The sequence below is a fragment of the Pelophylax lessonae genome (genome assembly GCF_965119305.1).
Source record: "Pelophylax lessonae genome assembly, chromosome: 9".
NCBI lineage: Eukaryota > Metazoa > Chordata > Amphibia > Anura > Ranidae > Pelophylax > Pelophylax lessonae.
Genome location: NC_138776.1, coordinates 239,900,161 through 239,914,589, shown reverse-complemented (window position 1 = coordinate 239,914,589; position 14,429 = coordinate 239,900,161). Strand labels below are relative to the sequence as shown.

Below are 14,429 nucleotides of genomic sequence, written 5' to 3'. Positions count from 1 at the left end.
AACCAGAAAAAAAATATTGTTTGTATTAGAATTGCAGTAGAGCAGGCATAGGGCTCCGCTATTTTCACACCCGGCCGTTTTTGTTGCAGGCGTTTATTGGGCTTTTTGTGGACGTCTTTGGAGGCAGGCATGACATCTAAACTTCTGTGTAGGGGTATATATACACACACACATATATGTATATATACACATACACACATAGGTGTGATAGGAGCAGAGCCCTATGCCTGCAAATAATTTCATTAGTGCAGGCATAGGGTTCTGCTACTTTCACACCTATATATGTGTATGTGTATATATACATATATGTGTTTGTGTGTATATATACCCCTACACAGAAGTTCAGATGTCATGCCTGCCTCCAAAGACGTCCACAAAAAAGCCCAATAAACGCCTGCAACAAAAACGGCCAGGTGTAAAAGTAGCGGAGCCACTATCCTGCTCTACTGCAATTCTAATGCAAACAATCTTCTTTCTATGGCGGTCACCCTGACATGAAAAATGGTTTGGTCACCCTGCCATAGCAGTCAGAGTCAGTTCACCCTACACTACACTACGGTCACCCTGACACTTAACACTTTCCCTACAGAAACTAGATTATTGAATCTAACTATAGTTGAAAATAGTACCCTAACTACACTGCATATCCCTTTCCTCACACTAATAATTGCTAAATGACACTTTTGAAGCAGGAGTAACAGAACTGCTTCCACTCTCTTCCACAGCCCCTGTATTACAATGCTAGAGATTTGGCGGGGCTATCTTATATACTGGGGGGCGTATTCACTACTGATTGGCCTCTGGACCCCCTAGTCACTCCAATCACATTCCTAGCATCCTCCTGCCCCCTCAATTGGCTTTTACTGATGGTTCTGATCCAATCACGGGCTTTTAAAGCCCAGTTCCTGTCCCATTGCATTTTGGTCGGTTCTGGTTGCCGAGTTCCGAACTTTTTCAGCAAAAAGTTCGGAATTCGGCCAAATTTCTAACAGTCAATGTTCGGGTCGAACCGATGGTCGACTCGAACCGTTCGATCATCCCTAGTTGGCATCACTAGAGCCTTCCAACCCTTCGAAGTAGCAAATCAGCATAGAGGGACTAAGGAATTGTTTGGACTTCTAAATAATGTTTTTAATTTGTATTTTTAAGCAGATCCGCTGCTACACAAAAATGACCTAGATGGTCTTCTTTCTTCCCATTAATCCCCTTTAAATATTGTGAACATCAGTGCAGAAGTAGTTTTCTACAAAACAGACTACATTTTATGGATTTTTGTTTGGTCCTTTGAATCTGGCTGTCTGAGTTTTGCAGCAAAAGGAGCACTAAAAATACATTATTCAAGTATGTACAATAAGGCACCCATTATACACACACATATATGTACAAAGATAAAGGCACTTAGAGACAGCTACAAAAATATTATTTGCGACAGATATGTCAACAGCTTCATATATAAGGCTATTTTTCCTTGTTATATAAGTGGCACTCTGCACCTTCTTTAAAATCAGATTACTGGGTGCAACTGTTTATTCTATGTAGATGCTTATCATCATTTAAATGTCCATATGAGTGGTTTAAATGGACCACTACATTTGTTTGAACATAACAGTGCATGGTAATAAATGTGTTTCTAGATTAATATGCATATCAATGATACATATCTAGTACTTTCTTATTAAAAACATCTTTTAATTGTTTCTATTGGAATGTTGCTAATGGGACTGGCTCGGCCTTAGAAAATTGAAAAAATAAACACGTTCTATGAAAAAAGTGGTTTTTCACCTCTTTATAAAGCTCTTTTTAAGCATAAATACTCTAAAAAACTTGTGCACAGCCAAAAAAAAAAAGTTTATCCCACCTGCAGTGAGAAATGTTTGTTTGGTAAATCATAGGCGTTGCTTCCAATTTGGTAACCATGTTTTGTTCTTCTCGTAGTTTAACATTAATTATTGTGAAAAAATATTCTGGAATGAAGACATCTGGTAAACTTTCTCTCTATCACTGTTAATCTGGTTTAGATATTTCTTCCAGGTTTTAATCCATTGTTAAGAAGTTAAGGGCAAGATTCGGAATTCACCAGAACTTTTCTTGCATTAATTTTTGGAGTGTATTTGCTCTTTTTAGAAGTGTTTAAATAAGTCGTCTCTACATTATCATTCTCCTCTATCTCCACCACATCAGTAGCCCCGAAATTCCACCCGGAAGGACACCACTGCAGGTACCTTCCTTTTTAGCCTGTTGAAGTCCTTTGCTGACCTCCACAGCCAGATCTGAAGCTCTTTCAGCAGCCAGAAGTCCTCCATCTTGCGCAGAAAGTCATTGCCCCTCCCAAACCCCAACCCAAACTGAGGAGAAGAATTGGAGAATTCAGGTGGAGGCTGGTAGCCTAAGGAAGACATGACACCAGCAATGCTGACAACCAGACCCTGCAGGCTGGTGCAAAAGCGGCCCAGACTTCTTCGAAGTTCAGTTCTTGCCACTTCACTGTCAATGGAACGCAGATAACAGAGCAGGAGACTGTAGGCCCGATGGTTCTCTGCTAAACGCAGGCTGTCATTCAGGTTGCGCCACATCTGAGAGTCCACTGATGCACTGGGGATGGCGTCTGGACCACCGGCACGAGGGGGGTTGAAGTCTGGGTCGTTGAAAGGAGGACCAAGATAGTTTAACTGATAGTGAGAAAAAAAATATTGATATATCATTGCACAGGTAATAACATTAAAACACAACTCTAACCAAAAAAACTTTCCTTTTTTTTATGGTCAAGAAAGAAAATGAGAAACCTTTCTCTAATGAGGCAGGAAAATATAGTAAAAGAACATATATGGTTTTCAAAACTCTCCTTTGGGAGATAAAACTCACTTCTTGTTTGATCATTGGAATAGGATAGAAGAGGGGGGCCATGTCATAGCTATACCCTCCTCTAAAGGGCCAAACTTCTCCTAGGGGCTCCAAAACAAAGAAACTTAAGTATGGCTACCTTGCCTGTGATTTATGAAGACTGTCTCAACCAAAATTCATTAAACCTTGCCCTTTGTTCTTTTGGTAGTGAGGTGAGATGTTATTCAAAAAGTTTCTGCACTTTTTTTTAAACTCAATTAAGTATAAAAAAGTGTGGAAACTTCCCCTCGTATATTTGTGTGTGTATATACATATATATATATACACACACATATCTATATATACACACACACACATATATATATATATATATATATATCTATATATACACACACACACACACATATATATATATATATATATATATATATATATATATATATATATATATATATATATACATACACATATATATATATATATATATATATATATACACACACACATATATATATATATACACACACATATATATATATATATATATATATATATATATATATATATATATATATATATATATATATATACAGTATATATATATACAGAATCTCACAAAAGTGAGTACACCCCTCACATTTTTGTAGATATTTTATTATACCTTTTCATGTGACAGCACTGAAGGAATGACACTTTGCTACAATGTAGAGTAGTGAGTGTACAGCTTGTATAACAGTGTAAATTTGCTGTCCTCTCAAAATAACTCAACACACAGCCATTTATGTCCAAACCTCTAGCAACAAAATTGAGTACACCATCAAGTGACAATGTCCAAATTGGGCCCAATTAGCCATTTTCCCTCCCCGGTGTCATGTGACTCGTTAGTGTTACAAGGTCTCAGGTGTGTTAAATGTGGTGTCCTAGCTCTCACTCTTTCATACTGGTCACTGGAAGTTCAACATGGCACCTCATGTCAAAGAACTCTCTGAGGATCTGAAAAAAAAAACTGTTGCCCTACATAAGATGGCCTAGGCTATAAAAAGATTGCCAAGACCCTGAAACTGAGCTGCAGCACGGTGGCCAAGACCATACAGCGGTTTAACAGGACAGGTTGCACTCAGAACAGGCCTTGCCATGGTCGACCAAAGAAGTTGAGAGCATGTGCTCAGCATGAAATCCAGAGGTTGTCTTTGGGAAATAGATGTATAGTACTGCCAGCATTGCTGCAGAGGTTGAAGGGGTGGAGGTCAGCCTGTTGTGCTCAGACCATACGCTGCACACTGTATCAAATTGATCTGCATGGCTGTCGTCCCAGAAGGAAGCCTCTTCTAAAGATGATGCAAAACAAATCCCGCAAGCAGTTTGCTGAAGACAAGCAGACTAAGGAAATGGATTACTGGAGCCATATCCTGTGGTCTGATGAGACCAAGATAAATGTATTTGCTTCAGATGGTGTCAAGCGTGTGTGGCGGTAACCAGGTGAGGAGTTCAAAGACAAGTGTGTCTTGCCTACAGTCAAGCATGGTGGTGGAAGTGTCATGGTCTGGGGCTGCATGAGTGCTGCCGGCACTGGGGAGCTACAGTTCATTAAGGGAACCATGAATGCCAACATGTACTGTGACATACTGAAGCAGAGCATGATCCCCTCCCTTTGGAGACTGGGCCGCAGAGCAGTATTCCAACATGATAACGACCCCAAACACACCTTCAAGACAACCACTGCCTTGCTAAAGAAGCTGAGGGTAAAGGTGATGGACTGGCCAAGCATGTCTCCAAACCTAAACCCTATTGCGCATCTGTGGGGCATCCTCAAATGGAAGGTGGAGGAGCGCAAGGTCTCTAACATCCACCAGCTTTGTAATGTTATCATGGAGGAGTGGAGGAGGACTCCAGTGGCAACCTGTAAAGCTCTGGTGAACTCCATGCCCAAGAGGGTTAAGGCAGTGCTGGAAAATAATGGTGGCCACACAAAATATTGACACTTTGGGCCCAACTTGGACATTGTCACTTAGGAGTGTACTCACTTTTGTTGCCAGCGGTTTAGACATTTATGGCTGTGTGTTAACCACTTAAACCCCGGAGGATTTGGCTGCTAAAAGACCAGGGGGTTTTTTGCGATTTTTTACTGTGTGACTTTAACGGACAATTGCGCGGTCGTGCGACGCTGTACCTAAACTAATTTGACGTCCTTTTTTTCCCACAAACAGAGCTTTCTTTTGGTGGTATTTGATCACCTGTGCGATTTTTTGATCATGCGCTATAAACAAAAAAAGAGCGTAAATTTTGCAAAAATAACAATATTTTTCAAATTTTTTTATATGAAATTCCCCCCCAAAAAAATGTAAAAATCAAAATTTTTTTAACATTTTCGGCCAATTTGTTTTATGCTACATATGTTTGGTAAAAAAAATAGCAAAAAGCGTATTTTGATTGGTTTGCGCAAAAGTTATCGCGTTTACTAACAAAGGGAAAGATTTTTGTAATTTTTGGTGTTTTTTTTTAACGCGTAATGGCGGCGATCTGCGATTTTTTTTTCGGTACTGCGACATTGCAGCGGACAGATCGGACACTTGACTGACATTTTTGACACTTTTGGGGTTACCAGTGACATTACTGCAGTAATCAGTGCTATACATATGCACTGTTACTGCAAAAATGACACTGACAGGGAAGGGGTTAACTGTATTGGAGAGGGAGGGGTTAGGTGTGTCCTAGGGGCGTGATTCTAACTGTATAGGGACATGGCTATTGGTGTAAAAACAAAGATCAACGGTCCTATATAGTAGAACCGTCTGATCTTCATTTTTACACCAGGGAGAATGACGGGCGGCTTGTTTACATAAGCCGCTCCGCCTTTCTCCCTTCACCGGAGCGATCGTGAGTGACCGGCGGACATTGGCTCTCAAGTCAGTGACAGGCGAGTGACGTACCCATACGTCACTCTGCCTGGCCGGGGCTGACCGCCGCAGTATATATTCGTGCGGCGGTCGGCAACCGGTTAAATTATTATGAGGGGACAAAAAAATTTACACTGTTATACAAGCTGTACACTCACTACTTTACATTGTAGCAAAGTGTCATTTCTTCAGTGTTGTCACATGAAAAGATATAATAAAATATTTACAAAAAATGTGAGAGGTGTACTCACTTTTGTGAGATACTGTGTGTATATATGTCACCTGTTGCCTGAGAGAGATATTACTTACTTTTAACAATGTTCCAGAAATGTTAACACTCTCTATATATTTTAGGCTATAGATATAAAATGTTAACTACTATACTGTAGGTATAAAGTACTAATTTTATTCTGTAGATTTTTTTACACTTGTGCAACTTGTCCTGTGACTTGGGACTGCAAAGTGGCATGACAAGTCGTACCCCATGATTTCCAATGAGTACCGTTCATATCTGTGGGACTTCAGTGACTTTGATGCGACTTGAGGTCCATAGAACTCAAGATTACATAGGCATTGCTTTAAGTCCAGGAAAAATCGCAGGAAAAAATCACAGCAAAAAATCACTGCAAAGTTGTGTGACTTTCAGGTCCCAAAAGTGTGGAGGGGGCCTAATGATTAATGATCATTACAATGTTTTTTTTTTTTTTAACAATGCATGGCAATGTTTTTCATAAACAAAATAATGCTGGATTTTCCTTCCTATTGCTAATGCTACAAAAAAAGCAAACTATCAAAAACATAAAAAAAACATTTTCATACAAACCAAAAAAGGCACTTAAGGAGATAAAACAAAAAATCGGACCCCTAAGATGTTGGTTTGGCACTCATTTTGTTCGATTACACATGTACTGTAGCTACTTCAAACTGGAGTGTGAAACTTCCCTTTCTAAGGCCCCTTTCTCACGGGGTGGATCCCCTCGGCGGATTCCGCTAGCTCAGTGGGGATCGCTCGGTTGATCCCCGTTGAGCAGGCGGATGACAGTTGTCTCTGCTCACTATGCAGAGACGGACCTGTCAGAGTCCCGCTCTTCTCTATGGGGAGATCGGATGAAAATGGATAGCATGTCCGTTTTCATCCGATCCGACCTGCTGGACGGATGGCGAACGTATCGCCATCTGTCTGTTTTCAGTGGATCTTGTCGGATCGGATGACAGACGGGTGTCAGCAAACATCCGCCTCCCCATAGAAGAGAATGGGTGGCCCGATCAGGTCTGCCTGAAAAACGGACAGGCGGACCTGAGCGGTCCGATCGTATGAAAGGGGCCTTAGACTACAACTGAATGGTCAGGTTAAACAACGATACAACATCAAGATAAAATTAATCAGATTAAAGTGTAAATGTACTTAAAGTGTATCTAAAGCCAAAACCATTTATTTTTTTTTTGTTTGGATGAAGTGGTGAGGAGTTAGAACGCTTGTTTTGTTTTTATTGGTATCTCTATTAGACTCGATTCACACTAGAGCGACTTGTCAGGCGACTTGTCAGCCTGACAAGTCGTGGTCCCTCACAGTCCATTGACTGCTACAGGACGCATTCTAATAGGAGCGACACAAGTCGCTCCAACTTAGAAAAAGGGTCCTGTACTACTTCGGGGCAACCTCGGAGCGACTTGCATAGACATTCATTATATGAAGTCCTTGCAAGTCGCGCCGAAGTCGCGGTGCACGGGACTGACAAGTCGCCTCCCAAAGTAGTGCAGAGTCGTGTCGCCATAGTGTGAACCGACTTTTAGGGAGACTTACGCTCTTTATTTGTACTGCTGTGCACAATCACTGGTGCTGAAAGTGATGTGAAATCCAACATTTTGAGATGTCACCAGAACAGTGACAACTGTTTAAGATTTTCACTAACTTTCTGTTGTGTCTCCAATACAGAAAGTGAAGGGAAATCTCCCTAATAGGACACGGGGACAAAGAAAACAAAATGACAGTGGTGTCATTCCCTATTCTATCCAAAACATGTAAAGCAAATATGGCTTTAGAGATACATTAATAAAGGACTTACTCTGTACATGTAGAGACCAGACCATGTTAAAGGAGTTGTAAAGTCAGAAGGTTTTTTATCTAAATGCATTCATATAAAAAAAACCTTGTGTGTAGCAGCCTCCCCAGCAACCCCTAATACTTGCCTGAGCCCATCTCTGTCCAGCGATGTTCATGAGTTCCTCTGCCACCCGGGACTCTCTCTCCTTATTGGCTGAGGCACAGCCATGGCACCATTGGCTAAAGCGGCTGTCAATCAAAGTCAGTTAGCCAATCAGGAGAGAGAGGGGGTGGGGTCAAATGGCAGCTCTGTATCTGAATAGGCACAAGGAGCTGCAGCTCTGCTCGGGTGCCCCCATAGCAAGCGGCTTGCTGTGGGGGCACTAGACAGGAGGGAGGGGTCAGGAGAGCCATTGAGGGACCCGAGAAGTTGAGGATCCAGGCTTCTCTGTGCAAAACAAACTGCACAGAGGAGGTAAGTATAACATGTATGTTAATTAAAAAAAAAAAAAAATAAGACTTTACAATCACTTTAAGTCTTACAGAGTTCTCTCATCCTCTGAAATCCATATACGTGAAAAACACAGCTGTAAAGAATAATGTCTTGCCCAGCACAAGAGTGCCCCTATTGAGGATACTAGTTACACTTCAGTATATACACACATTACATTGTTGACATTGGCTTTAACCCCTTCCCAGGTAACTTCCACAGCCTTGAAAACACAAGGTCTCACATCAGTGAGAACAGCCCTGATTTTTAGTTACAGCAGCCTTTATCAACCGTTTTACCCTGGAGGAACCCTTGAAATAATGTTCAGGTCTCAGGGAACCCCTGATTTTAGTCCATCGGGTGTCATAATGAAAATGGTGGGGGTCAGTGGAAAGAATGCCCAACTTATAGTGGTGGTCAGAATGTCACCTTTGCTGGCTCTGCCAAGTGGCATTGGACCTGGAACTATGAAGACACCATCAGAAGGAAAGTCATTTAACCACAGCTCAAGGAATCCCTAGTCACCTCTGAAGGAAACCTTGGTTTCCACAGAACCCTGGTTGAGAATGGTTGAGTTGGAGAGGGGTAACCAATAGACATTATACAGTATATTCTAAGCTGAACCCCAGGCAGATCATCAAAAATACAATTTAATTCAGCTCAACTTTGCCCCAACTTGGGTGGATAAAGGAATACTTCCCTGGCAGATGCTGCTATTGGAGTACACTGATCAATGACTTTAGCTGATTGGCTGCATCCACTGATCATCCATAGTTATATAGATTACATAGTAGGTGAGGTTGAATAAAGACAATAGTCCATTCAGTTCAACCTGTGTAGGTGTGTGTGGCCGTAATCATCTCTCATACCCCTGAATGTTCTTCTCCTTGAGATGTACATCTAAGAGTCTTTTGAAAGCCACCATACTTCCCACAGAAACCACCTCTTGTGGTAGAGAATTCCACAATCTTGTAGCAATAACAGTAAAGAACCCCCCACGTTGCCTGAGGTTAAAACGCTTCTCCTCTAATCGCATCGTATGCCCTCGAGTCCTCATGCAATCCTTTCGACTGAATAGCTTTTTTTCTATGCTGAGATCACCATTGAGATATTTATAAATTGCTATCATGTCCCCTCTCAGGCGTCTCTTCTCCAGGGAGAATAAATCAAGCGATTGCAGACACTCCTCATAATTAAGGTCTTCCAATCCCCTAATTAGTTTAGTTGCCCTTGTCTGGACTCTCTCCAGCTCCAACATATCCCTCCTGAGGACTGGCAACCAGAACTGGACAGAATACTCCAGATGTGGTCGGACCAGAGTTTTATAAAGTGGTAGGATTATAGTTTTATCTCTGGAATACATCCCTTTCTTTATGCATGCTAATATTCTGCCGGCTTTGGCAGATGTCGCTTGACATTGCATGCTATTGCCTAGTCTATCCTCTACCAAGACTCCCAGATCTTTCTCCATTTTTGATTCCCCCAAAGGTTCCCCCCCCCCCCCCTAAAGTGTATTGTGCTTTTATGTTTTTAGTCCCCAAGTGCAAAACCTTACACTTCTCCACATTAAACCTCATTTGCCAGTTTTGAAAAGTTGATTAAATAATGTGGGGGAGGCCAAAAACTGATAGAAATTTAACTCCAATTTTGATCAGTGTATGGCCAGCCTAAGTTAACACGTAGCTTCTCACTGACACTTAAACCTTAACTCAGGCATGTGACACATGAATGAAATAGAGGGCAGAAGTGAGTAGATTTAGTCTTCATGGAGCTGCATGATGTCTGCTGAAAGCCACACACCTATTTCATACCAAAGGAACGCTTATAGCACTTTAGAGCTTTCACATTATAAATAAAAATTGCAAGTTACATAATTTCCCATACTTGATAAAAGGGACTTAATACATTTCTTAATGTATTGAGCTGCAGATTAACATAAGAAAATGTAGCTTTTAGTAACTGGAGAACAGTTGGGGCCTCGTCCAATTTAAAGTCTTAAGCTGGGTACACACAGGCTGGGTCAGTAGGAATCGGTTGAATTATGATCTCTGTGTGACCCTGTTTAACAGAAGTCTGTCTTACGGGACTGTTGGAAAAATTCGATCAGCGCTGACCAGCATATTTTGGTAGATTTCCCGCTGTCAGGTAAAATGTTGCAGGTAAGGGATTTCTCCATCTACCTTGCTTGTGTTGATGGGGGGATTCATTTCTTTTTTTTGTTCAGCACTGAGGACCACATAGAGAGGGCTGCTTTTGGTCCATTAAACACCAGTTTGGCATACCTATCCTATCCTAACCCTGAAACGTTAAACCTTTACAGGTTATATAAAAAAGCTCCCTGCAAAAGGAGATTACCGATAGCTGTCCTGCCCCTATACTGGATCTTTGCTCTCTTCAAGAGCTAAGCTGGCTAATAAATCTTCAAGATGTGTATGATGCTTGGTCTCCCACTTAGCACTTCTGTTTCTAAAGGAAAAAAAAGAGAGGGAAGGTCCAAGGTAGACATGTGCAATTCGTTTCCATCCAAATACAAATTTACACAAATTTTTTGTTATTCGGAAATTCAGATGTATCCGAACCTCCAAATTAAATAGTAAAAAATTTAGTTAAAATTTGCTTAATTTAGTTCCGTATAATCGTTTTCTAATGATTACCAAATTTTCGGAACGATTCGTATTTGGTGTGGTCGAAAAATTATCGACCGATTCAAATTCTGTTTTAAGAATAGCTGGTTGTTAAGGAGAAGGCCAGGAAGTAAAAAATTTGGAATTAGTTTGAAAATTAATTAGGGAAACGAAAATAAAAGAAACAAAGCTAATTCCGAAATGAATCAACAAAACAAAATTAGTAATATAACGAATTTCTCTGAAACAAAAACATTTTTGCGCTTTGCACATGTGTAGTCCAAGGCATGGACAGTGAGACATATTAGTATTACTACTCTTCTTTAGCAGCGTGAGTTTTTCAATTTTTCATGTGGCAACAGATTTACCAGGAGCCTTGTCTTTACTGGTACCCTAAAATTTTCTACACAAAGCTCAACTATAAAATGAAACCATGCTTTTTTGCCTTTCTTGCACTCCATTTGAAAGCACTTTTCCTACTCCTCTGGAACCTCTCCCTGCCATTATGCACTGTCTAACAGATAGGGAACCTGTCCCTACACTAACCACTCACATAATGCACCCAAATAAGGGAGCCAGGGCCTTATATAGGCTCTGCCCTCACCCAAGATGGCCCCAGAGGTCACAATGGGGCACCAGCATCCAATTGGACAGCTGTTTCCCTGATGACCACAGGAAATCCTAGGGGAGCCAAGTTCCTTATGACCTTCCCCCTTCTGCATTGCCACTTCGGTTAAGTGCCACATACAGTGGGGAGTACAGACTGCACCTGCCTACATGCATGAAATACCTGGTGATCCTTACAGTTCCCCTGCTTTTCTATTGATGGTTTCTATGAAAGAAGGAGAATAATGCCTCTAGGTATATGTGGCATCCATATTCCAGGGGGCATTACTATCCTCCATTAGTAGGACATACTGTATGTAAACACACATGGCACAAGATCGCCGTCTGCACATGTGTGAGATCTGGTGCTGCATCATTGGGGGGCCCAGCTGAAAGAAGCAGGAAGAGACAGTAAGCTCCATGTCACAAAGTAGGAAGATGGCACATGGAACAGAAACTGGAATTAGGAGAGCAGTGCAAGAGAAGAGGACAATGCTGGATCTGCTGGGTTTGTAAGTATATTGGTACAACATATAAAGGCCCCAAAGGCAAGTGGGGAAATAGGCTAAAAGGTGCACTGTGGGAGTAAAGTTCCTCTTTACCAGATTTGCCTGGTCCTTGATTTTGGCAGAGGCTAATTCTTTGCTGCATTAGTCTAATTCTGAGCCCACAAATGACTCTCAGCATTCGTACATAGCTTTCATGGGAAACTGAGAGCTCCCAGCTGTCAACTGTAGCAGTTTCTGTGACCCCCACCCCCCCAGAAGGTGTTCCTGAAGGTGTGGGGTAGGGTGGCTGGAGTATTTTACCACTCCTATAAAGTAGTCCTAAAGCCTTTGACTTTTTGCACCAATACATCTGTGCTCACAAACTGAGTACAACACAATAAAGTGGGATTCCAGACTATTGCTAACTAGGTTTAAACCTTTACCTACCCCCCTTCTAAATCCTATTCTAACTACCTTATAGAAGGAGGATGCTTACATTTACTTATCTGGGCGCTGCGGTCCAGTCACTTGATAGGCTCCCAGCAGCGGCTTCAGGGAAAGGAGGGACAGCCAAGAACAGATGCCCAATAGCAGGTCTATTGTCGGCTGTCCCTCTTCTCCCCTGAACCCGACACTGGAAGCCATTTATGTTACTACTAGGACTGGAGCAACTTCAGAATAGGGAAGTATAGGCATCTTTCCATTTACAGTGTAGTCAGAATAAGATTTAGAAGTAGTGGGAGCAAGTTTAAGCATATGGGAATGGGATTCCACTTTAAATTATTACTACTAAAAATGTGCTAAAACACTTAGTATTTAAAGCTGATACAGGTGCAGCCTCCTTCTGAGCTGCCTCTCCGAACTTTGGTAGAGGACTGCGTACTCATAACTGCAACCAGAGAAACCTGATCTCCCTTCCTCAGGACTTAATGCCACTGCACATGTGCGACCCTTAAAAACCACTTTTCACTGCCCCCTCCCAGGCCTCTTCTCATACCAACAAAAGCTGGCCACCTACCTCTTCATTGCCGCAAAAGGGGCTTTTGCTAGAGCTTGGCACGGCTCGGTTTTTGCAGAGGTGAAGAGCATTTTGAATACCCTCATGTTGCATGAGAAGATGACCAGTGTACTTCATAACTATAATGCTAAGTTCCTCAAAGTGTGAAACCCATGGTGGTCTTATGCTCTCCCCACCCTGCCCCTGACCAGCTTGGGTATTCCAGACCATTCTAATATACCACCCAACCCACAGGTCCCGTGCTCTTTTCTTGTCTAAGCCTACACCTCCTCCTTTCCCCTTCTTGTCTTTCCCCTTTTTTCCTACTTGTCTCTCACTTTTTCTCTTCTCACTCCACTCTCCGCCACCCTGTCCCTCCATATTCCACCCCTCCACCAACACCCCCTTTATTCATTTAATTTTTCTTAACTTTTTGTTTTATTTGTTTGTTAGTTTCACGATATCTTGGACCTCCGAATCCAATTATTCATTCCGACTTCCGGCACTTACGCGGGATGCTTCTACTTTTCGCTTTTACACTTTGAAAAAAAGTGTTTAGTTTGTATTTATGTAAAGTATGATGTTTTGTTCCCCTGTACAGGACCATTTTGCCTTTCTTTTCTTCAGGTTTGTATTTTGGCATAATAAAAACTATTGTACCAGAAAGCCACTTTCACTAATTCTCCAAAGCCTTTTTATTGACCTCTAGCTTCTTGTGGCAGTTAGCACAGGCAGCGTCATTATGTTATCCTGAAGTCCTCCCCCCAGAGACGGCACACCAAAGGGTGGCTTCGGCAGGGCTCCATAGGAGCGAAGAGAGGAGCCACCCTTACCAAAGAAATCAGTGGAATGTCCATAGTCATAGCAGCTTTTTTTGGGGCCGAAGGTGGAAAATGGGCCCACTAGCGAATTTTTCTGCCGTTTCTATTTCAGGAGAGCTGAAGACAGATACACGGGATCCTGCTTTGGGATCATGTTGTTGTTAGTCACAGATCTCCTTTGCATTCCCCCCTATGTGAGTAGATTTATTGGCTTCAGAGCTTTTGGTCATCTTAGCCACCACTTTGATATTGACCCCTATGCCCAACACAGTATCCTTGAGGCTGACAAATCTCAAGGTGCCTTTTCAGCTAAAAAGATATAATATAACAAAAATAATAATTACCGTGATGATAAATTTATATAAATTATGCTTTGTAAAAATTCATGCACAATAAATCGATCAACAAATATCGTGATCAAATAAAGTCCCCTAAATAAAACATAAAAATATTATCCCAAAATTAATTTCCAATGAAATAATTTGAAAAAAAAAAAAACAATCCAATGGTGTAATGATTAAAATGTTCCCATCACCTATATCATTTTTCCAGGTGTTAAAAAAATCTTTCATCCAAAGCTCAAGTTTATAAATGTATTGTGCTTTAGAGCAGTGGTCCTCA

General features: G+C 41.5%; 1 protein-coding gene across 1 annotated transcript in view; it reads right to left on the bottom strand.

The window, feature by feature from the left end:
* Positions 1 to 1,224: 1,224 nt before the first annotated feature.
* The window catches only part of CLCF1 (cardiotrophin like cytokine factor 1), a 125,301-nt gene continuing 112,096 nt past the window's right edge, over positions 1,225 to 14,429 (bottom strand). Inside the window, exon 3 of the mRNA XM_082266747.1 lies at positions 1,225 to 2,669. Coding sequence (XP_082122873.1) covers positions 2,178 to 2,669 — 492 coding nt within the window. The 3' untranslated portion in view covers positions 1,225 to 2,177. The remainder of the gene's footprint in view (positions 2,670 to 14,429) is intronic.